Genomic DNA, 25,326 nt, shown 5'->3' on the forward strand with positions numbered 1-25,326 from the left:
GCAAAAGCTAGGTCCTTTCCGAGGCGGGGCAGGGGCAACACGGCCATTTCGTCATGACGGTGATGCGCCCGCGGCCTTGCCGCTTCGTGCTCGTCTCTGTTTCGTTTTTTTCGCAAGCCTGGATGTCCAGCCAGTTTGGCTCGGCTCGTCCATCTCGCTAACATTCTTGTTAAGGAAACGAGAAAAAAGCTGGCTCGCCTCGACAAGAGCCTCGTTAGCCTCGTGAGCTAGCCACAATTAAAAACAACATAAACACAAGTTCTAAATAACTGGGCTCCGATTGCTTGGCACCAACATTACTGTTGTGGCCTGCGGTAGCGAGCGGTGAACAGATGTGGTTTGGTGCACCCACGACCCGCATGTGGGAGCTGAGTCGAGTCGGGTGGGGAAGAGAAGCGCAAGCTTGTAGCGTGTCGTCAACGGTGATTTCGGCTTCTGAGATGCTTCTCTTCATCTTAACTTGAGGATGAGATATCCCTTTCTCGCAGCGTTAGGGGCAGGAGGTGTGTGTCGGTGGGGAGGTAAAATCCTAGTCACCCTCTTTCTCTTCTTCGCGCAAACAATCAAGCTCTGGAACTTGGAAACAAGAGGCATCAGGTGGGAGTGAGATAAACAAGAGATGTCGAGTGGTCTCTCTTCGGTGGGCTCCAGTTGGGGCTTCTATGGCTTGCTAGGCTCTCAAGCTAGCTCGAGTCAACTCGTTAACTAAATAAGCTAAAACATGAGTTTAGCTTGTTATAAAGTAATCCAACTCGAGACGAGCCAAAAACGAGCTAAGCTAGCTCGTGAGCTTCAAGCTTTTCATCTAACTATAGGAACTCGTCTCAAGTCTGAGCAACCCAATAGTGTGTTTTTAGAGAACATGGAGACCTGCGATGATGTAAATGTGTAAATCTTACCACCTCCCCTCTTATCCTCTTGACCCTATCCCTGCCGTTAGGGTTCTAAATCATGGCAAGAACTACAAAATTGTAGTTTTTTTATACACGGGGAGACCCTTTTCTATTATTGAATAATGGAATCAAGTTCAACAACCATGTCTTACATTAGCAGGAAAATAAAACTAGAGACAAAAATAACGATGATATAAATTATCACCTAGACTGATGAATAGAAGTTTTAACAACCGAAATGAACAGTAGACCAGCAGGATAAAAAAGAAGACAGATCCCTTCAGGTAACAAAGGATGGAAGCCAAGAAGCAAAGTAGCAGATTTGTAATACGCAGAAGCCAAATGACAGAAAGTGAAAGACACATCTTTCACACATAAGTATTCAGAAGGGAGCAAGAACTTAATTGGCAATGTTGTCATCCTCCTGTGGCATCTGGACTTCTTCAACCTGATCGTCACCAGGCAAGATCATCAGTTGGCCACCAGCATGAGATCTTGGGGTTCTTGTTATGTTGACATAATCTGTGTCACCGTCTGCAGAAGACCTTGTACACGTCCCAAGAGTTAATCTTTACACATGTCTTTAAGCAGATATGCCTAATTTTTTTAAAAAGAACATGTGAAAAGTAATTTCACTTGGATCACAAATCAACTTCTTTTCAAAGCATGTTTTATTTCTAGCTTTCCAAATTACCCAACAAATCGCTACCAACCCAATCATATAAAAGGATTTTCCATTAGGCAAATGAGTTTCTATCCATAAGTAAAACTGATGTAAAGAATTTGGTATAGAATCTGCACCAGTGCACACTACCTTAGCAATTAAAAATAAAACAACGTATTACATCCAGCGTTAGAGACATCCACAAAGAATAATCAGGTAATCTATTGTTGCTCCCTGTTAATATTCTCTAAACAAGCATGGGAAGTCTGACTCTCTTCTAATTTTTGTCTCACGTCGGGGTCCACCTACCATCTATCTTCTCTCTCACCGCTCTCTCCCTGAAGCCGAGCCTGCTCTAGTTTCTCAGGTGCCTCTGCCATCGGGCTCGTCCTCCACGCGGGGGCATATGCAGAAGCAGAACCAGTATTCGTTGCTCAGGTGAAGCTGGTCTCGGGGCGTTTCAATGGCGCAGTTGGAAAACGCTGAAACGTTTTGCCCGTTCCACTGTGAATCTGGTCGGCCCGAGCACCGTTTGGTACTGATTCTCGAGAATCCGGCGAGAAAGTTTCGGATGCATCCATCCAAATGCGCGCTTAGACAAAGGATTCGTTATTTCTCCACTCGTTGCCTCCGTTGATCCGTGGCTCGTTCTACAGAAGAAGAAAAAAATTACCGCAAAAATTTCAAGACAACCCAGGTTTTTTTGGCTCATGCTGCACGTGCTTGTGCTCCTAATTCAGCCCAGCTACACATATTTTGTCTGCCTCCTAAGACGTACAGCTGAATTTTATCAGCTTCTGTTTGTATACCTGAAGCGGAATTTTGGTTGGCCGCACAAGTTTCCACCGTTTTGGACGATCGAAGTCAACAGAGCGATGAGAATCGAGCCACAGCGCGCGCCGCGTTCGCCGTCCGGGACGCACGGGATGCTAGCGCCCCGTGCGTGTTTTGTCTCCGTCCATCGGACGCGAATCGATTACCCGAGATCACAAGCAAGTCTTCATGTCTTCCTCGTGCAAAGAACGTTTGCTTGCGGCGAGCAGTAGTTTAAGGGGGGGGGGGGGGGCGGCATGCAGAAGAGGGAGCATCCCTCGTGCCGATCACCAGCGGTTCCATAAATCCCGCGCACCCAGTACACGCATCACCAACGGGCACTGCCAGATTGCCGCCTACTTGTAGTAGTCCATGAAGCTAGCATTCATTATTAGACATGTACTGTACTGTACTGTACTGCAAATCACGCAAGCTCCAATCATGATAAATACACGCTACAGCACCATGTAGTAGCACTCATTATTAGACAATGGAATAACACGATCCCGGCTTCTACACCTCGTGATGCACGCAGCATTTAACTTATTACAGTAGGCAGCACCTAGCTGGGATGGCAAAACACAACAAAACAAGCTAAGGTAATTGTTTGCAACAAAATTAAGAATAACTAAGTCTGTTGCTAAATCTCCATCCATGTCTTGCGACGTGAGTAGCCCATTCATGGTTAGGAAGAGAGGTTAACGAACGTGTACCGGTAGCTAGCATCGCTGGACGCGCGTGTGAGAGTGATGGTGATGCGTGAGCCCTCCCCTGCCAGTTCCAGGTCGAGACGGCGCGGTAGTTCAGGGAGCCGAGGGGCAGGCGGGGTGGCCCTCTGCATGCGAGGCCGCCACGGCATGGGGCGGCGGACGGAGGCAGTCGTGCGGAGTGAGGTGTCGGGCGAGAGAGAAGAACGCCGTGCCGCCGTGCCGGTGGTTCCACGGACAGCGCAGCCTTCGGCATCGGCAGTTTGCCAGTTTGGCTTCACAGTTGTCGCCCTGCATCTGCGTGGGTGTGCCACTGCTCGACGCGGCTTTCTGCCGTGCGCGCACGCGCCCGTGTCCCTCCGAGAGTCCAGTCCCAGAGTCCCCGGGCAGCTGGCCGCCGGGGCCCCGGGTGGTGGAGGAGGCAGATGTGCCGTGCCGAGACGCGAGGCAGGCTGTGTTTGGTTGGTCTCGACAGCATGGCCATATATGTAGGTTGGTAGGAAATAGATTAGGTAGAATCATATTTATTAAAAGAAAATATTTAATTAGTTATTTTTTAGATTCACTAGTATGAGTTTCTATTTAATTGGATGAATATGGCATTAGAGATGAAAAATGATATTGTGATTGATTATTCGTATGATGATAATTTTTTTACACTCATAGTTGGATCTGACTATATGAGCGGATGAAAGAGCTGTATCCATCGGGTTAGGCTACGGAGTGAATTGAGCTTCACTCCTAAACCAAAATAACTTCGTATATTTACATCCGTCAGACCAGACTGTAATAGTAAATACAAGTAATAAAACATACTTCTTTTCAAAATTATACATATTTATTAGATCAAACTCGGACAAATTTAGGCAACTAAACACGTCCTTATTGTCTGGTGGTAGTAAGTCTGTTTATGCGCTGGGCCACATGAGCCAGACTACGGTCACTCGGTGCGGTACGCCCGTAGCTGCTCAGCAGGAGGCAGTTAGAAGTGAGTTTTTTATACATATTTTTAAGAATACATATCTATTTGAAAAAAATATATATGTATAATCTATTATCACCCGTTCAACAGGTGAGAATAAGATCTCATCTGTTGAATGAACAAGAACTTATGAGCCTCGACGCTCAGTGTATTAAATAACCGGGGTGAGGAACATCTTGCATGTTCAGTGGACGAGAACTTACTCCGCCCGCTGAGAGGGCTACCTTCATCTCGCCCGATGAATAAGTAACATCTTTATTAATATACAACAGAATAGACATATATATAATTATTTTTTCTAATATAACTTTTGTATACGATAGTTTTGAAAAATATTACACATTCATTTAGCGAAAATGCTAGTTGTGTAAATAGTTTTCCAAATGGCATAATAGAGTGGTTCATTCTATCCTTATTTTTTGTTCAATGTCATTTTGTCGACATTTCTTTATTTATTATCCGCCTGTAAAAAAAGAAAGAAGTATCAGTATCTTCATCCGTTAGTAATGTAAAGAAGATGAGACTACAGTACAAGATATACGTACAACAAACTGAATGAGAAATGTCTTCGTCGTGCCATACTTCTTGGTCCCTGAAAAAGGCCTGAATGGGGCTACGTCGTCCCTCCATTCAACGATGGAGGAGTAGCCCGTCATCTCATCATGTCAGCCCACGTCCACATCCCTAGCCCCAAAAGCAACACTTGCGCAAGGCAGACCCATCCGAAGCAAGACGTCCTCGAGCGTGGACACCATCTTACCACACGAAAGGTGGAACGTGTGGGTCTTGGGTTACCACCTATCGACGAGGGCTGCAAGGAGGACCCTGTCGTAGCTGAACCATGCCGCCGCCATTGAGGTCCTCGCCAACGCGTCCACTTCCACTAGCCGACACAATAGAAGCAGTCCAGCAACACGCAACCTGTAAACATAATACAATTAGAGATGAATACCAATAAAAATCGGTATAAAACGTTAAATTCAAACTGGACAAACCTCAGGATCCAGTGCTCATCAATCCTCATGAGCTCATCTGACACATGATGTCGTAGTAACGTGAGCTCCTCAGCCTGCACCGCAGTACAGTTCGAATGTTGCCTAACTTTGAGTTCAGGGTCAAGTATCTCTAGGTGCGCTATACCTATATGTTCACAAGTTATTTATATTTGTGTATGCAAAACAAACACAGAGTAAGAAATATTAACCACTCTAGATCTGGTCTAAAATAATCTTTATTTATGGGAACTAAACATGTAAACATTCAACATATAACATGACGTAATAGATTGTTCAAATCATACATAAAATATATGAACAAATCATAACCTAACATGTTACAACCTCGCACACAGTGTCAGTCTCAGTACTAAAATAGTAAAGTACAATATTGTGCATATGAATATCCATCACATCATGAATTACAACATCAATCGATCTCAATGAGCTGATGGAGTCGACGACCACAAGGATGTCTCTTATCTGCACCAGACCCGGAATGACCTGCTTCCACAGGGTTCGCACTTGGGACACAAACGATACATTTCTTGTAAGTGTATCCTGTTCCGTTGCACTTGATGCATAATTTCACGTGATGCCCGACTTTTGCTTCATCAATATTATTACAAAGCCTCGTAGTTTTGGGTCGTCCCTTCTTCTGCTTCATCTTGTCGGGACCAGGGATAAATACACAATCGGGCTCAGATTCCTTTGTGAAAAAACTATAAATCTCGAAACTGTAGACCACATAGTTCCAGGTGTTGAACAAAGTTTCCTTCTTAAGATACTCAGAGATGTACCTCCGAGTCCTCATACCTGTCACAACACACACGGCAATCAAATGAGAGCACAGCTTCTGCAGTAGCATCTGCTTATAGCAGGTGCAAACATATCTGTCATCGAAGATGGTACACTCGTGGATAACTCTCTCACGCTTACCTCCTCTCCTTCCTTTATCCCTACATAAATTTTTGTATCTATGTTGTGCAGTTTTCATGATCTTCACCCGCTACATATTTGCTTTCTCCACCTTGTCTTCCATATACTTAGTTATCTTCGTCCCATAAATCAGATGAGCATCATTCAGCACCGTGTGCGCTACCGCATAGCGGTCCCTAAAATATTTATAGGTCCTTTGAAGTATGAACTCTACAATCCCCACCAGCGGTAACCCCCTCACATCTTTCATCACCTAATTGTAAACCTCTAATAAATCCGTAGTCATAATGTCGTACCTATTTGTGTCGTAGAGAAGAGCCAACTTATACTTTGGCTCATTCTCAATCCACTCGCTAAATGACCTGGTAGATAACTAGGTTATCTACATGATGTCAGCCTAATTGTCTATTGACAGGGACTCAAGAGGTATTGGTTCATCCTCTGGTCCGCTCATGGGCCTACGTGCATGCTCATATGTTTTCTTCTTCATCAGCTAATTCAGTGTGTATCAAAGAGCATCAAACTTTCGCTACTAGTTCTGACCGTACAATCTCTTAAACATATTCATGAGGTTCTTGTTCTTGAATTGACGGAAGAAATTTACACATAAATGCCTCATGCACCACCTACTCTGCAGATCTAGTCACAGAGGTCCAATCAAGCCATCATATGTTTCATTTTGCAAATCCTTAATTTCTGCGAGTATCCCAGCATGACGATCATGTATAAGTCACACGTTCGACCGAGCACCAATAATTATCATCCTTATACGGTACATGAACTAATACCAAGTACTAGTGTTCTCACTTTCTACAAATGTAAAGACCAACTGTAGAACTTGATTGTTCACATTAACCCTAATAGCAGTTAGGATCTATCCCGTGTACTTACTAATAAGAAAAGTGTCGTCGATGCATAAGATAGACTGACAATGCTTGAAAACTTTGATACATACTCCTAATGAGAAGAAAGATTGCTTCAGCACGTATTTTCCAGGTTTGAACAACAACGAATACTTATCAATATTGTAATACATTCCTGAATTTTTTTTAGCAATGATCTGCACCAAATATGACAGATTGTCATATGACGCTTCATAGGTCTCAAACCTTATCTCAATTGCCTTCCTCCTCGCCCTTCTTTTCTTATTATACCTGATAGTGTACTTGTACTCCTCCTCAATTTACCTGATTATGGACCCTGGTTCGTAGTTCAGATTGTTCATAATTTGGGCATACATCATATTGACGACAAATGCTGAGATGATGTTCCTGTGGCTAGGCTCGTATTTGCTCATCATGCAAGTGTAGTCGACCACAATCGACACCTCCTAATAGTCAACCCACTTCCTTTTGAAGCCGTGCACCCGTCAAGAGCAACCCGTCTTCACGCACTTAATATCATATTCCTTTTTACTTAATAACATAAAACTATAATTGAGGTGATGACGTCCATTGAGTCACTGTATCCTTCATGGCCTGACTGGTAAAATACATAACACCCCGGGTCACCTTATTCTGCGTATACTCCTAGGTCACCTAATTCCCCTTATTCACCACAAGATTGTTAAACTTGGGATTATTTTAGTATGCGGGAACAAAAACATCGTCCTCGTCATCCAAGATGTCATACTTAGAGGATTTGTCAGCCTAAAGATTGTCCCACTCCATCTGTTCAATTAGAGAAGTGATTTGTTTCTCTTCACTTGTCTCACCGGTCGATTCAGTTAGATACTTTGATGAATGTGCACCATCTGAATCGACATCATCCTCATACTCTTCCTCGTCACCCTCCTCCTCCGCATACCCCCACCCTGCTCTCTCCCACTGCCTTCTTATTCTTTCATTGCTCAAGCAACATGGAAGGCTAACCTCTATGCACAACATCTTGCAGGTACCTCTTCCACCTCGAATCTTCTCAGAGCGAGTACACCTCCCAGTCTACACTACCTCTCACTTGGTTGTCCACAATGCTAATAGTCATCTCTTAAACCCTGGTGTCTATTTTGAAACCCCGCATCAACCAGACATATAAGTATAGACCACTTCCCGAATCTTCTCAGAGCGAGTACACCTCCCAGTCTATACTACCTCTCACTTGGTTGTCCACAATGCTAATAGTCATCTCTTAAACCCCGGTGTCTATTTTGAAACCCCGCATCAACCAGACGTATAAGTATAGACCACTTTTGTGCATAGGTCTCGAGATACCCTTATCCATTAAGTGAAATACGGACAATACTACTCTTTTTGGACTATATAATATTTCACCGCCCCCATAAAAAATCCTAAACTACCGTATATTTGACATACCTAGTGACCATCAATAAAAACACTAACATTATTATGATAGAACATAAATAATTATATAAAACTGCATCTACAATGAAAAATTGATTACAAACATAACCCAACATATAACCTATACTGCAACAAAATATTACCGGATCGCTACATCAAACACCTATAAATTATACATTTATCAAACCAGTTATGACTAAAATATATCTAAATCATACATCTATTACCCAACATATGTCTAAATACTACATTTAATTGCTAAAAAATACGTATAAAAAGGATCTAACCACTAAACTATATATAACCTTAATTCTAAAATGAGTTCTACATTCTAAACTACGGTCTCTACCTGCTTTGTAAAAAAATCTAGATCTAATATCTAATCTATGTCAAAATCTAGCACCAGTGGTTATCCTACCGAGTTTGTAAAAAACTAGAGAAAAAAATATACCTGTTTTTATCCGTAGGGCTTCGTCACACAAATTTTCCCTCCCCTCCTCTCCTTTCCTTTCCTCTCCTCCCGGTTGTATTGGTATTAAATGAACGGCCGATGTTGATAGTGTTTGCATGACCAGATTAAATATCTAAAATTCTCGCCCATGCAACGCACGAGACTTTTTAGTGGGTCTGCCTGTATCGCAGCCATGAAAGTTTCATCAGTTCAGCATTTTACTGTAGTAAGAAGAAAAAGTGCCGATGCTATTGCTATTGGAGATGGCCTTAACCCGAGCACATTGGGGAGCTCGACACTTCGGGCCGGAGCAAAAACAACGGCGACATTCTCAAGGGAAAAAACTGGCCCACGACCAACACAACCCAGGCCACCATATCCAGCCTTGGGCCAAAACTCCCTGACCAAATCACGTGCCGGTGTCGGCCTGAAGCCCAACAGGAGCAGCCGAGCCTGTTCGAAACCGGATTGCAGCTTACTGGCTGGGAATAGACGGCGGCCACCACCACGACGGCGGCAGCGGCAGCGGCAGCGACGGGCAGTGCCCTGCCAATCTATCCCTTTGCTTCAGTCTCCGCAACAACATGGCGTCGCGCGTGGCCGCGATGGCGCTCACCGGCGCCCGTCCTACGCCCCACGCAACCGCTGCCGCGGCCGACACCAAGTGCCGCGCGTGGAGGACGCAGCTTAGCCTCCACCGACGCGGCACTCGCGGCCTGATCGCCCGCGCCTCCCACCGCCTCCAGCAGCATCCCTCCTGCGCGGCTGAGGTGGGCGCCCCGGTGTTCCGTCCTTCTCCGGATAGCTCCCAAGTTTCCAGCGCTTATTTGTGTGCTTGGTTTGGTGTAGGAGGGGGTGATACAGTGGCTGAGGAGGGCGGCCGCGGCGCTGGCCATCGCCGCCCAGATTTCCATATCGCTGCCGGCGAACGCGGTGCTCTACTCTCCGGACACGGATTTGCCGAGGACCGGGGAGCTGGCACTGAGGAGGGCCATCCCCGCCAACCCAAATATGAAGGCCATACAGGTAATGCTCCTCAGAACGCATATACGTTTGCTTAATCACTTCTGGCGTTTAGGCTTTGTCTTAGGCCTGCTGCATTTGCCAGGAATCGCTGGAGGATATATCCTACTTGCTGAGGATACCACAGAGGAAGCCGTATGGTACCATGGAGGGCGATGTGAAGAAGGCCATGAAAGTAAGTTGTCTCCATGGCCTTTTGTTTTCCTTTTTCAGTGTTCGTCGGAGTTCAGAGTCACTATTCCCTGGAACTATTCAGATTGATGGCACATTTTTCTTCTGTGCATGGTGTCCTTTGCATTGCACTTCCTACATATAGAACTCCTGTGCTCTTGGTGCAGATTGCAGTGGACAACAAGGAGGCAATCTTGGGAAGCATACCTGTAGAGCACAAGGAGGAGGGCGCCAAGCTATATACTTCCCTGCTTGAAGAGAAGGTAAATGTGGCTAAGAGGGCAAAATGCAGTTCATGTAACAAAAACGTACCTAGTTTACACTTTTTCTCTGACATTAATCATTATCACTGTTGCATGATAGCTGAGCTATGTTAGCATCGTCTGCAGGGAGGTTTGCAAACTCTTTTGAAATATATCAAGGATAATGACCCTGACAAACTTTCCATAGCACTTGCTTCGTCTCTTGATACTGTTGCTGAATTGGAGCTGTTGCAGGTGCGATTTAAAAAAAAAAATGCTTAGAACAAGCTAATTCGGCTCCAATGACCATTAGGATTACTTGAACTCTTTTTTTTTTCTGCTTTGAGCAGGCTCCTGGCTTGTCCTTTCTCCTGCCTCAACAGTATTTAGAATACCCAAGGTGATATTTTCTTGATTTTCTCTAAGATCTACATGCTATACCTGTTACCGTTTTGACTTTTTGTCATATCATTTTTTCTTGTTTCACCTGGCACCAATTCTGGATCATAACATTGCTTGGAACAGAGATAGATCTGAAGGTCAAAGCTGAGTGGAACTGTTATGGAACTTGATCATGTATGACATAGGAAAACAGTACATATTTAGTGCTAGAGTTAGGCATGCGAATACCAATTTATATGGAACTTGATCATGTATGACATAGGAAAACATTCATATTTAGTGCAAGAGTTAAGCATGAGAATACCTATTTACGGACTTCGCTGCCTGAGCTGCATGATGGTAGTAATCAGGGAAGCCTTGACTGTAGTGCTCAATCATTATAAGAAAACCATCAATTTACCACTATTCGTGTACGTATTGTTTTTTGAGTCTGCTGATGCAAACACTTACTAGTTAATTTTCACCCATGTCCATTATTTATATTGTTTACAAATTGCTAAAGATTTTCTTGCCATCACATAGTATATTGAAATTATTAAAGTACAGGTTGGTGCTTGGTAGTAAGAGAGGCAGCATTGCTCTTTTGAATTTATCAGGAACAGTATCAATTCCTTATTATAAGTAATTCTGATGAGGTAAAGAACAGCATGTAAATAACAGATTTTGGAAGGCTATTGTCAGTTTTAAATGTTCCATTCTCGGAGTACTTACATAATTAAGCATGTGCTTCTTCCTCCAATCTCTACCAAATATGGAGTTTAGTTTAAACAGCTTGCTATTAATAGGCTAACAGGAAGAGGAGTTGTTGAATTCACAGTTGAAAAGGGTGATGGTTCAACATTCTTTCCAACTGCTGGTGGTGACCCCAAAAGTATTGCTACAATTCAGGTAGATAATAATGATATTGTAAACATTATACTAAAAAAAACTGTATCTTTATGTCAATCAACACTTTCTACTCAAATTTTCCCAGCATTTCCCCCTACATTGTCTGTTTTGAGAATATCTCAGTAGTTACTTTGTGAAGTGTTTTAGTGGCCCTCTAATATTTGTGCAACATAAACTGCGCTCTTTTGACTATGGTGGTTGACAATAGATAAGAACCGTAGTCTCTGTTGTGTCCCTTTATTTTTTCCATCATGCGCAGTAGTAGAACCCTACTGATTATATACTAATGTAGGTCGTCATTGATGGATACTCTGCCCCGCTGACTGCTGGAAACTTTGCGAAATTGGTAAGGTAGCTTAACTCTTACCCCATCTCTTTATTTCCTCTTGGCTGCTATTGGAAAATTCCTGAATTGTAACTTATACGAACAAAAAATTCCACTGTTGAAGAGGCACTGCAGAACAGTACTGCATCATATGCCACAGTACTTGAAATTTTACTTTACAAGTTCTTCTGTCTTGTTACCAACTCTAATTCAGTGGAACAACCTTCCTTCAGGTTTTGGATGGGGCATATGATGGGGTGACACTGAAATGTGCAAGTCAGGCAATTATTGCAGATAATGAGACTGGGAACAAAGGCTACACCGTGCCATTAGAGGTTATGCCTGCTGGACAATTTGAACCACTATATAGAACTCCGCTAAGTATTCAGGTCAGCCACTCTTCTACACTGCTTTATTTTCGATGAAAGTTTGATCATATGATCTCTTTATCATTTCTTTAAGTGAACGATCTCTTTCTCATTACTAATTTGTTTTTGTTTGATCTGATCTAGGATGGAGAATTGCCAGTCCTACCGATGTCTGTATATGGTGCTGTTGCCATGTCACATAGTGTGGATTCAGATGAATACTCATCACCAAGCCAGCTCTTCTTCTATCTTTATGATAAGAGAAACGTGAGTACGAAGGCCTAGAACTCACCCTCATACCAACACGACACCAAATTACATATTTTTTGCTATCCTTTGTACAAATCAAATTGCATAAGTGTACGTGGCTGAATAGTGTACCATTTTTTCCTCACCTGTTGTGAACCATATTTTGCTATCTTTAAAGGGCCACTTTACGTTTTTCTTTAAACAGGAAAAAGACACTGAATACTAGTTATATATGCAAATTACTGACCAGACTCTGCCAGGTCATACAAATGTATGAATGCCCAATAACTATATCATCTGCTTCTCCTAGCATGTACTCTGTAGAAGCATCAATTGTGTATATATTTGGATACGTGGTTTAATATTGTTCTCTTTCTTTTCTGTAGTCTGGTTTAGGAGGAATATCGTTTGATGAAGGACAATTTTCAGTTTTCGGGTAAGTGGTGACTCAGAAGTTCAGAATCACATTTTGTGACCATTAGATTGCAAAACTTATCTATTTCGTGAATGGGTAAGGAGGAACCTTTTTGTGCAACCAAACACCTGCAGGTATACAACAGGTGGAAGAGAAGTTCTGTCACAGATTAAGACGGGAGATAAAATTCGTTCTGCCAAGCTTGTGCAAGGCAGAGAACGCCTTGTGCTACCAACAGCAGCGGCCGGAGAAAGCTGATACCATCAACTCATCGACCCCAAGCATTGCAGCATTCTTTTATTGATCAGGCAACTACATTTTGTATATCAAAGCCAGTAAACCTGACCGAGCAATTCATCAAATATATATAGAATCATTGTACATGAAACCATTGCTGGTGTGTGTTGGTCACTTCGCAATCTGAGCAGAGTGGAATGCTTCTTGAATAATTATGTTATGGTGTCAGGTAGATGCCGGCGGCGTGCATCGCTCGTTGAGCCAGGCGAGGATGTCGCCGCGGACGCGCTCGATGCTCTCGTCAGGCTCCCCAAAGAGCATGGAGTGGAGCATCCCGTCGTATATCTTGATGGTCTTGTCCTTGCTGGCGGCGGTCTCGTACAGGGCGCGGCTGACGTCGGGGTCGGTCACCTCGTCGGCGCTGCCGTGCACGACGAGGAACGGGATAGTGACCTCGCCGAGGCGCACGGCCAGCTCGTCGGTGGCCCGTAGCAGCTCGATGACGGTGCCGAGTCTGGGCCGGCCGTTGTATCGCAAGGGGTTGCGCGCGGCAAGCACGCGCTTGGCGGGCACCTTGACGGACTTCTCGATGAGGTCGGCGGTGGGCACGATTGCGGCCGTGGGCGCGAACCGCGCGACGAACGTGAGGATCTCCGGCAGCGGCCACGGCGGGCGGATCCGGTCGGAGATCCTACACATGGGCGCGACGAGAACCGAGCCGGCCCACTCCTCCGGTGGCGTGCGGAGGTGGATGAGCAGGCAGATGGCCCCGCCCATGGACTCCCCGAAGAGGAAGCAGGGCAGGCCCGCGTGCTCCTCCCGCGCCCTGACGGCGCGGAAGAAGGCGAGGAGGTCGGCGACGGCGGCTTCGAGGTCGGGGACGAAGGCGCGGAGGCCGTGGGAGCGACCGTGGCCCGGGAGATCGGCGGCGAAGCAGGCGAACCCCGAGCGCGCGAGGAAGACGGCCGTGGACTGGAACGTCCAGCTGATGTCGTTGCCGTAGCCGTGGACCATGAAGACGAGTGCCCTGGGCCGCACGGGCGCACGGGGCCTCCACGCGCGCGTGAAGAGCCGCCGCGCCCCGTCGTCGGGCGTGGTGTTGAAGTAGGAGGACTCGCCCTCCGCGCCGTGCGCCGCGTAGTACTCCGCCTCCGTGGCCGGGTGCTCGCCCCAGAAGTGGGCGGGCGGCGCCGGCGCTTCCCCCTCCTGCTGCTCGCCCGCCGGCATGGTCGTGGGTATCCGAGTCAGGTTGGGACGTGGGGTTGCGGGTGAGGGGATGGGGAACTACTGGTGGCCGGCGAGTAGGGGGGAGTCGTTGCTGCCAGTTGCGTAGCGGCAAGGGGAAGGTCGTTTCGGTGTTGGTGCAACTGTTCGTGCCGCCGGTCCAACAGCTCGTCTCGTCCCTGCGCTGGCGCAGCATCCACGTCACCACGTGGTATACTATTCGTTCATAGTTGGCACATACGCAACATTAACTCATGTACCGGCATTAGGCCAACTCCAACAAGCACCGTATCCGAAGCGGCATCCGCATCCACGTCGGATGCGGGTGTTGCTCGCCCCGTATCTAGCCTCCAACAGAGTCGGCTTCGACATCTACAGCGATGCGGTGACGGCTCGGAGAGGAGAGAGGAGCGGCATATTTACCGGAGGCGAGGGGAGGCCGCAATACTGTGCGAGGGCCCACTCGGTAACGGCTCGGCGCTCCCGCGAACTCGCGGAATCGGGTGGAGGGAGGGAGTGCGGCGGAGGGAGGGAGGGGCGCGCCGGACCGGTGGCGAGGAGTGAGACGCAGACGGCAGAGCAGCAGTAGCCTCCGCTGCTGTACTTCCCCTCGGCGCCGCACATGCAGCTCGACGCCGGCAGAGCAGCAGCAGCCTCCGCTTCCGGCTGCCACGACACGGGTGAGGAGGAGTAGCGCTCGACGCTGGCGACACCGTGCCTGCAGAAGCTCTGTCGGCAGACCGTCGGAGGGAGGGAGGGGGCGGCGCACTGGTGGAGGGAGGGGGGAGGCGCACGGCGTACTGGCGGAGGGAGGGGGCGGCGCCCTGGCGGAGGGAGGGGGCGGCGTACTGGCGGACGGAGGGGGGAGGCGCACGGCGGGCGGTCGCCGTCGCCGTCGCCCACAAGATCCCCGTCGGGGGCGGGGGCAGCGCCGGCGCTCTCGAGCTCGACGGGCTCCTCGTCCCCTTCCGCGGGCGGAGGGAGGGAGGGAGGGGGCGGCGTACTGGCGGAGGGAGGGGGCGGCGCCCTGGCGAAGGGAGGGGGCGGCGTACTGGCGGAGGGAGGGGGCGGTGCCCTAGCGGAGGGAGGGGGCGGTGCGCTGGAGGAGGAAGGGAGGGAGGGGGCGGCGCCCTGGCGGAGGGAGGGAGGGGGCGGCATGCGGGAGGAGGAAGGGAGGGAGGGCGCGGCGCACGGCGGAAGGAGGTAGAGGCGCAGCTGCGTACTGGCGGAGTGAAAGGTGCGGACTGCGGAGTGAACGAAACGGTTAAAAAAAATTAATTTAATATGGGAGAGAGAAGATAGGGAATAAATTATAGAGTATTTGTTGGAGATAGTTAGAAAAAATAGTACTGTAATAGTGATAGTGGATACCGTAATAGTGTTATAGGGTACGAAATTTTGAAGTAGCTATTGGAGATGGCCTTATAGGCCAATAAACTTTGTTTCTAGGACCATGATAACCTTTTTTTAATAGAAGAACCATGATACTCGATCGTCTGAATCTATGTATCTCAATTTTTTTTTTGCGCAGAACCTAGCATTTAGCAACACAGAAGGATGCTGCTCAGACCCGGCCAAATGGACGGCCGGTATGACACGGCATGAGCTTGTTTAAGCATAGCCCGGTTAGGCATGTTAGCCGAGTGATTCATACTGTGATAGCCTACGTACCGAGTTTTTAGTCTAGATATGACTCACTTAAGGTCTTAAGGTCGGATCGTGTCGTGCCGATATACAGTATAATAGGTCTGATAGGCTTTTTAGCTCGTTAGCTTGATAACATGTGGAAATAATTAGAAAAAAATCAGAAAAAATTAGAAAAACATTACATGTCATGTTTGTGCTGGTGCGGCCCGATCCTATTAGGCATGAGCCATGTCGTGTTTGGACCATGCCAATAGTACCGGATTGTGGGCCGATCCATTAGGAATAGCTCATTTGGACAACTTTAATGTTTTTATCCTCGAGACAAATGAAAATGGACGTTCCCTCAAGCAACAAAACTCAGCCATCAATTCACGACCGGACAACTCTCTTCTTATCTTCTTCCTCTTGCTAATGCAACCATTCCCGTAGCGCTCCCTCACCTCTCCCGCTTCCGACCGTCCCTAGTGGCGTCCCGTCGCTGGATCTACGCTAACCTGGCATCGTCTCGGCGCATCCTTTCCTCTCTCGCCGCTTGCAACGCCCATCGGCTGTCCTCTGCCACTGACGTCTGGTGGCGTCCCCATCACCTCGCCGCCCCACCCCCGCATCTGCCACCACCTCCAGGCTGACCTGTTTCCCCAGACATCCCTCTAAACCGAGAAGCACACCGATGACCTCTGAAATTGTCGTCACTAACCATTACTACTAACCCCTCTAAAATCATCGTCGCTTGAGAGATTGAGCTTGTTTTCAAGGGCCTAATAATTAGGAAGTGTGCAAACAAAAAGTATTGGGAGTTCCATTATAGACGGAGAGTTTTCACGAAGAGTGAAAATGCGTAGATAGTACTGCAGCTGCAAATAAAAGCTCAATTAGCAATGGCCTATTCGGCCGGGGATGCTCGGGCTGCACTCTGGTGTTTGGGCCAGGGATCTCGGGTTACTTTTCCCTTCCGCGCAGAATTCAGATCACAGTGCATACTCGATTTCGTGCTGCTCGACCAGTGCAGACTGCTCACTGCTTGCAATCGGTAGCGACGAGGAGTCAAAATCTAACAAAATTATCGTGGCCATTGTAGACACACGCATGTGAGGAGTTCGCACCAAAGGGGACTCGAGAGTTGGCGTGCGTACTACGTATTTCTCCATAATCAGAAGTGTACCACACGACCTCTGTAGTGGTTGGAGCAATGAAGCTAATTCGGCCGGACGATCTAGGACGGCCGTGGCCCTTGGGCGCACCAGTTCAGCCAATGGATCGGAAAGCACATCTACCCTTTTTATTTTGAGATGGACTAATCCATTAAACCGAAGGTGCCGCTAAATTCCTCGCAACTAAAACCTGGATACAATCCGGCAGACTGGTCAACAGGACCTCAGCTTCCGTAGGAGACACAACCAAGTACAGCTAAGACACGCACTACCTTATTACTATCTTTAGGATTATACTGGATACGCGAACTAAGAAAATGTGATTGCATTAGGCTTCTTACTTTTCTTACTTCACAGACGAGACCACCTGCCGACGAAAGATGAAACGTCGTGGAAAGCACCACTTGTCGGACCAACTAGTCTGATTGGTGTGACGGAACCATTTTTATTTTATTGTATAGAGCACGATAAAATAAGATTAAAAAGATTAGGTTCATAAATTTTGTATATTTCAATATTTATTTATAAAGTTATTAATGTTAAACATATTTAATTAATTATAGAGAAAACAATAGTATTTTTATACATGCACATAGTTTTAACATGTAGGTGAAAGTAATACTAATATAAAAAAATTTGTTTTATATTTTTTGGGTTTTAGATATTTTCTTTGCATTTTAGATTTTTTTCAACCGATTTATTAATGTAACTAATATTCATTTCGATATTTTTCTAGAATTCCCAAAAAAATTACATATATACATATACGTATTCATATATACCTATACATATATACTTATATATATATACATATATACACAGGGCTACTACTACAGTAACTACAGTAGCAGAGGCTCGCCGATTCCGCCACCATTAGTAGATAGTATTGACAAGCTATCCGGCTCCACAATAACATTACCTATGCCCAAATCGACTGCAGTTTCAAGGCCATGAACAATTGCAGCTACTTCGGCTTGAACAGAATCAAATAAATAATCTAGATGGTCCCTTCCTACTCATTGAACATCGCCATCATTGTTCCTGGTCACAAAGCCCCACCCACAAGATTTGAACATCTACCCCTTTCTGAACCGGCGTATCAGATCCCCAGCGATCATGGGGCCTCCCTCTTTATTCAGCTCCTTTTTACGCACCAATAATAAAGCTAAAAGAAAAGGTCCCGTCACAGGACGGTGACAAGTACAACACGGCCAGGTACTTTGCTCCGAAAGGGGTTCACTGCAGTTTACCTGAACTCCTCCTACGTCCCATGGTTTGGCAAGAAGATGAATTTTCACGCAGTGTGGTCACAGTGATAAGTGACATTACCAGATCGAACAAACTTTACCATTCATTGTCTTATTGGACTTGCGATGGAAGCAACAAACTGCTAACAATATCTCTGATGCATCCTACGTACGCATCTCGTGCACACTCAACTCAAGCACAAAACAGAGAGGTGACCACCGTGGACGGACCACACAAATGCATGCGGTGCAAAGCATGGCGAAGATGGAATAGTATTATTCTGGGCGGCGCGCGTCGACGATCGAGCACCACCTTCGCCGGCAGCATGCATGTTTTCAGGGAGCGGAGGAGCCGGGGCGGAAGGGGTTGGGGATCTCGAAGCCGGGGTTGGGCACCCAGGTGTCGTCGGCGCCGGGGAGGAACTTCCCGTTGGCGGCGGCGGGGATGCTGTGGTCCAGCCCCGTGATGTCGGGGATGTAGTGGCTGCCGATCTCGTAGCGGCCGATCCCCGGGATCAGCACCGTCCCCTCCTGCAGCGTGTCCGGCCGCTTCACCTCCTCAGACGCCGCCGAGGCAGCCTGCTGCGCGGCCGGCACCGGGACGGGACGCGCCGCGAAGCCCAGCTGGACCGCCGCGGCCAGAACGACCAGGACGAGCAGTGCCGATGACGACTTGGCCATGCCGATCACTCGATCGATCTAGCTTACCTTGCTAGCTGATCGCGACTACCTGAGCTATCTTATCGTAGGTTGCTGTTGCTTCCGTCGTGTGAGTAACGCTGACGCCGCGGCGGGCTTATTATATAGGGAGCACGCGGGGGGCGGGAAAAGGCGGTGCGTTTAATTCGCGCATCGCACAGCGACAACTTGGCCGGCCACGTCTGGAGCCAGGGGCGCTAGTGAAAACCTGCGTGTTTGATGGTTGGATGCATGCGTTTTTGGCGTGCATACGGGGCGAATAGGAAATTTCCAGTGAATGTCTTATCAAGACAGTTGATTTAGGTTGAAATTTGTATTAGAGAAATATATAAAAAAATTACAAAATATATAAAAAAAATTAATGAACGAATAAATATAAAGTAAGAGAAACAGACGAATAAGATAGATCATAGTACTTGCGAGGTCGAAGTCGTCGGCTACCTTACGAGTACTACCGTTACATGGACTTATGGGTCGGTTTCGTTCGGGGTCCCTGCGTGGTTATGAATCTGGTCATGATCAAGCCGTGGTTCTTCCAACTACTCCGCGCTGCTCTTTAATATTGGGGTGGCTAGTTATTTCGGCCTGGTGCCCAGGTTCCACTCGACCTCCTGTACACTGATTATTAGCACTCCTCCTACGCCTCTGATACGTACTGACACAGCGCTAATTAATAGCTCAAAATAGAGACGGAGTGCATTATATTGTACCGAGGATTTGCTGCGAGATATTGGCTCCGAAATGGCGTTTCGGCCTGCTGGACACGGAGCAATCTAGATCCCGGCTGCAGAGCACGTCCAGCACGCTGACTCCAACTAATTTTGGGGACACAGTTGGCGTTTTGAATGAAGCGTGCACCGATCGATTGATCCAACCCGGCAAGCTTAATCACCCCAGCTGGTACCCCAGCTTAATCATCCATGCATGCTTGCGCTCAGGACTAATAATGGTCCTTGTACAGCTTCATGTTTTTCACCTCTCCTCCTACAGTTTCTAACCGATAACTAGATCGCTCGGTTTATAATTAACCACGTGGAATGTTGCGAATTAAAAGTGGTTACAGTTTAGGGTAGTTTAGGTTGGCCATCAATCTGTGTACGCATGGGTGCAGCTGGAATGAGATCATCTGACGTCTATGGAGCAAAGTAAGAGAGCTATAGTGTCTTTGACTTTACTTTATCTCAACCATGCAATCGAGGAGCGACGGATCGGATTTGATTCTACAGTGCATAGATGAACAATGAATTCATACCATTTTTGATGAACATGCTTTTGTACAGTATTTTGTGAACAGTACGTTAGAGGCACTATTTTATATTGTAGCAGTAGACTCACAGTACTGTATACCTTTGACGTTGAGGAATAACGGTAGAAGATCCGGTTTCGTTGCAGCTAGCGTCCGCAATTGCCTCTGCCCAATCAAATTGTTACATCTGCGACAACGGTCAAAAGTCAAAACCATCAACTCCTACATGCATGGCAAGGATGCACACCAGAGGGAGATTCATTGAGGCACCGATCAGGGTAGGTTCTCGATCGGTGATGACAAAGTACGCCGGCAGAAGATGTTGTTCTATAGTCTGGTGGGGCGAGCCTGCAAGTTAGAATTGGAAGCTTCCGATGAGCCCTGCCTCGTACTACATGCGCTAGTACCCATTTTGGGTTGCGTCGATGCCACACAATTTGATCCATCTCCCGTGAACGGTGAGTTAATTATGGTGGTTGTTGCCTATTGGACAAACTGGTCTACACGTAGGAAAGAGTTGGTCAGTACCTATGCATAGTGCTTGGGCTGTCAATTTGTTTGAGCCCACGACTGACATCAACGACTGAAATGGTCCTTTATTAATGACCTGTCAATGATACTCCATTGTCCGACCTCGCGTCATCCCTCACCGCCTATTTCAAAAGATGAACATGGAATTTTAAGAATGCAGATTTGCGCTTCCAATTACTAGCTTATATCCTCTTTGGAAACGTTTAAGCCATGGCTTTCAAAGGGTTTCCAAATGGGAGGTGCTCCCTCCCGGTTGAATGAAAAATACTCTTCCTCTCAGTCACTTCCATCCTGGCCATTGGATGGGAATCCTACGACCCATATATCATCTCCATCCTAGTTTTGTTCTTTCTCTGCCTTGCGTTCTTTTGTACATCGCTGCTCCTCACGCTCCCTGACTCTGGCAAGCAACTCTCTCACCCCTTCTTCCGTCGGATCGGCCACCCCCACGCTTACTTGGTGGTGCCGGGCCATTTATTTGCCTCCCTCACCACCTTCACATACCCATAGTGGGCCTATGAACCAAACACCATTATCTTTCCTTATTTTACATCTCCTTGTCTGGCGAGGCGAGATGAGTGAGAAGAGGCTAGCTAAGCAAAGGATCCAAACATGCCCTAAATATATAATAACATGTCATTTCACTACTAACAATATTGCCTCAGGATCACACTGGTTAGTTTCATTAGAGTTGTGTTCATTGATGCCTAGAGATAATTATGTAAATGAGATCCATAAGTTGATGTTGCATAGGTAGCTCAATGTGAGACGAGATCGTTAATGAGAAATGCGGCCATGTATATATGTTGATGATGCATTGGATGTTGGTATTGCACCCATAATTCACGTTGCATTAATGTGAAATGGAAAGGCATGCCAGTATGAATAGCTAAACCATCAAGGACTGGTCGGCCGTTAACCTTTTACTCTCGAGGAAATGGCGTAACCTGCGTGCGCATCACCAACATTGGCCACATGAAATCCACATAGTAGTATATTGGACCAGGGCGTTAGGTGAAGTGTCGAACCCAGAGTGCGTGATTTTGGTCTCCCTTTACCAGTGTATCTTGGGAAATTGGTTAGGTGCATCGACATACCCTTCCTGACAGTGTGTGATTTATTTCATAAGGGACTATCTGCTACGGCTTTGCAGTTTGCGCCATGTATGCGCACGTGTTGGTCTGCGATCATTACGCTCTACATCCATGGTGACAATTTGGAAGCTCGACTAGAAAGTCAACCATACTGTTATGTGCAATAGTTGTGCACCTATAATCACCGGGTTTCGCATCATCCTGAGCTTCATCTGAATCCCACTTCTGCCTCCACTGCCTCTTTAGCTGCGTAACTAAACTAGTCAGTGCATATGCCTAGATCATGTAGAGTAAGGATGGATCGGGATCATGGAGAAGGATCAAGTGTCGATTGAGATGCATGTGGGTTAACTAGTGGATAGTTAGGTCAGTGCTCTAGTTCATTTGTCCTCTAAATCCAAAAGAAGAAATGAACTAGTAATTAAGGGAAAGCTCAACAAATTAGTTTGATGGAGTGGGTTTTGGGCATATAAAAAATGGTGTGTGAATCCGATGGTGCACGAAGGGAACAATGACAAGTGCTTAGAAATACAACAACTTGTGCAACTAGAGACGATTTCCTACGATGACACTGCTCCTGTGTGGATATAGCTAGAGTGGCACTCCACGGTGGAGCATACGAATGCTCTTAGAAGGGTTTTTCTTTCCTTTTTCAATTGAAAAATGCATAAAAACTACTACAAGTGTAGGTTTTTTTTCCCTAGAAAGCCTCATGCATCCATCGTTCTTGTCAATCTTGTACCCATAACTTTTAGATGATTCTAATCCCCCTAGCCCTGTCCATTGGTGTTGATGTACGCTCCTAAGTGGCACTCTTTGGACTCCTTCGTGGGGCTTGGTGGCTCCATCGAAGCTCTAGAAGCTGTGGGTCTAGCTAGAAGTTACATCAGAGAGAACGAGAGGAGGTTTGATACATGGAGCATAGAAGATTAGGGGTGACTCTACATGAGGGCAAGGGTGCGTACATATGTACACTCAAATATTTTTGCAATATATATATATATATATATATATATATATATATATATATATATATATTTCTTAGTCTAATGAGCCTTTGCCTTTTTTCCCAGATATTATCGAACAAATTTTTTAGCCAGCTATGTACACCCATTATTAAAATGCTACGTTTGCCACTATAGAAGATGGGAAGCAGTTATGATGGATAGTGGAGCTCGCCATTTAGATTGATGGCTAGAGTAGTGCCTGACATTGGTCGAATGCTACAACACATGGGCGGGTGATGACATCATGTTGATGAAGGTGCATCTTGATGGTCTAGAAGCCCATATATGAGCTCATCGTGCTCGAAAACAATGGGATCAGGTGGCGATGTACTATATCCAATATCAAGGCGATAAGATTGTGCACCCACAGGTCGAATTTGACGTCAAGTGGGCCATGAATGATGGCATTGGACCTATTGGCATTTTAAGGTGGTGGCTTTGTAGCGATTGTCAGAGCGTACACGAACAACTATAGGCTAGATGACAAGGTTGGGGACCAATGCCGAAGCCATGGAGCCACCGAGCCACGAAGTGTCAACGAGATTGTCATGTGGGCCGATCAATGCCCACAAATAGAGTTGGGACTTTTGGACTTAATTAAAACTTTCAGGTGCGTGATTGGTTGGAAAACCCCAAATCAACTTGCAGAGATGTGTTTTTGTAATTTTGTTTTTTCATTTATTTTCTAGAGTTAATTTGTGGATCAACTCCTCTCTACGTGGACATAAAGTCTGTGCTGTGGGGGGAGGTTGCTTGTGCGAAATGTATGCTTGTGTCACGCTTCTATGCATCCCACATATCTTCAATTTGCAGTACTTAATCTCGATCTTCATGCTGCTCTCAGCGGCATCAACCCGAGTTTTGCTCAAAGGTTCACCCGGAGCACTGAGCAACCATGTGACAATCTGAGTCAAGGCGACCTGCTCTCACCAATGTTATTCATCCTGGTCATGGATGTGCTTAACCAACTATTTAACAAGGCAAGTGCATATGGTGTTCTGCAACCTTTTGGCCATGTTGCTAGCACCAGTGTAATCTCTATGTGGATGACATGATCCTCTTTGTCATCCTATAAATCCTTTCCATCTTTAAAAATGTCTCAGGCCTATAGACAAATCTTGACATGTGCTTGTTGGAATTAGGCTCATGGAGAGGTCCAAATTTTGAAAATTCCAAAGCTTTTCTTATCGCTATTTCTGTCAACCATAAGAGAGAATTAATGCGGTTAATTGGTTGGTTACTAGTGGCTTGTTATAATGCTTAATCTAGTAGTTTTTAGTGATTATTTATGGCACTTATTTCAGCTGTTTCTTGGATGTTTATTGTGTTTAATAGCATTCGTTACTAGTGACTTACTGTTCGCTATATATATCCTAGAGACACCCATACATTAGGGTGAATTGTGAGGCAACAAGTCTGCAAAATAAATCAATCACATTCCTCTTTCTCCCTCAGAGTTGCTATGTTGTGGCATTGATATGTTGTTCCACGTCAACCTTCTTCCTCGGCATGCACCGGGGGGAAGGCAAGCGGTATCACCTAACTATTATTGCTGAGATCATCTGCACTAGGGACAACAATAAGGTTTCTAGGAAGTGACACTACTTGCATGACCGCTCTGCAACCTCTTCGACCTCTGTCAACCAAATGCAAACTCCTTTGACCATGCTCAACCTTCTGCTTCATTGATTGGTCTCATTGGGTCGAATTTGGTCAGCTCATCTGCGTTGCTTCACCTAGCTGCACCAATCCTCCACCGCGTCAAGTTGTCATTGCTTCCTTGTCCTCCGTCAAGCTCAACGTAAGAATGGATTTTAGTTTGTTCATATTCATGCTTATGTGTAGAAATATTATTCTGAGTAGCCTACTACTTTGGGTACGTGATGTGGATATTCTAAGTAGTGTATCATTTAGTTTCTAGTATTTTGCCTATCTCTGAAATTTGGAATTAAATTTGTGACCAATTTCCAATAGTGCTTAATCATGCCAATCTTTTCTGGTGAGGAAGCAACTCAGCCAGTTCAATGTATCATTCGATACCAAGTATCCTCATTCACAATCAAATATTTGGGGTTACCTCTGTCTACAAAGGCACTTCCAAGATCGACCATCAGGCCACTTGTAGAAAAAAGTGGTCGTGAAACTACCACTATGTGAAGGGTTGTTAATGGCGAAGAGTGGCCAGCTCACTCTAGTGAAAATAGTGTTGTCATCAATACCTATTTTCACACTTATGGCAGACAAACTACCAACCTAGATTGTGGAAGAAATTGGGACCATACATCAGAAATTCTTATGGGTAGGGAAGGATGCCTTAGTCCATGGAAAGTGCATCGTCACATGGGATATTATTTGTCATCTATAAATATGCAGAGGACTTGGCGTGGTTGGCCTCAAACTCACTAGATATGCAATG

At 46.1% G+C, this 25,326-nt stretch overlaps 3 protein-coding genes across 3 annotated transcripts; 1 reads left to right on the forward strand and 2 right to left on the reverse strand.

Moving 5' to 3' along the window:
- The first annotated feature begins 9,175 nt into the window (after positions 1–9,175).
- LOC133890735 (peptidyl-prolyl cis-trans isomerase CYP37, chloroplastic) lies at positions 9,176–13,218 on the forward strand. Its single transcript, XM_062331252.1, has 12 exons — positions 9,176–9,514; positions 9,594–9,770; positions 9,853–9,942; positions 10,106–10,201; positions 10,328–10,435; positions 10,531–10,580; positions 11,368–11,470; positions 11,763–11,816; positions 12,029–12,184; positions 12,308–12,430; positions 12,799–12,848; positions 12,962–13,218. The coding sequence occupies exons 1-12, from the start codon at positions 9,329–9,331 to the stop codon at positions 13,083–13,085; spliced, it is 1,317 nt and encodes a 438-aa protein (XP_062187236.1). The 5' UTR covers positions 9,176–9,328; the 3' UTR covers positions 13,086–13,218.
- On the reverse strand, positions 13,096–14,563 carry LOC133890736 (caffeoylshikimate esterase). The gene has a single exon (XM_062331253.1). It carries the CDS (start codon positions 14,289–14,291, stop codon positions 13,290–13,292), a length of 1,002 nt encoding a protein of 333 aa, XP_062187237.1. The 5' UTR covers positions 14,292–14,563; the 3' UTR covers positions 13,096–13,289.
- Positions 14,564–18,421: 3,858 nt separating this feature from the next.
- LOC133890974 (putative cell wall protein) lies at positions 18,422–19,102 on the reverse strand. Its single transcript, XM_062331641.1, has one exon. It carries the CDS (start codon positions 19,012–19,014, stop codon positions 18,670–18,672), a length of 345 nt encoding a protein of 114 aa, XP_062187625.1. The 5' UTR covers positions 19,015–19,102; the 3' UTR covers positions 18,422–18,669.
- Between the last annotated feature and the right edge of the window lie 6,224 nt (positions 19,103–25,326).

Source organism: Phragmites australis, chromosome 14, assembly GCF_958298935.1.
Source record: "Phragmites australis chromosome 14, lpPhrAust1.1, whole genome shotgun sequence".
Lineage (NCBI taxonomy): Eukaryota > Viridiplantae > Streptophyta > Magnoliopsida > Poales > Poaceae > Phragmites > Phragmites australis.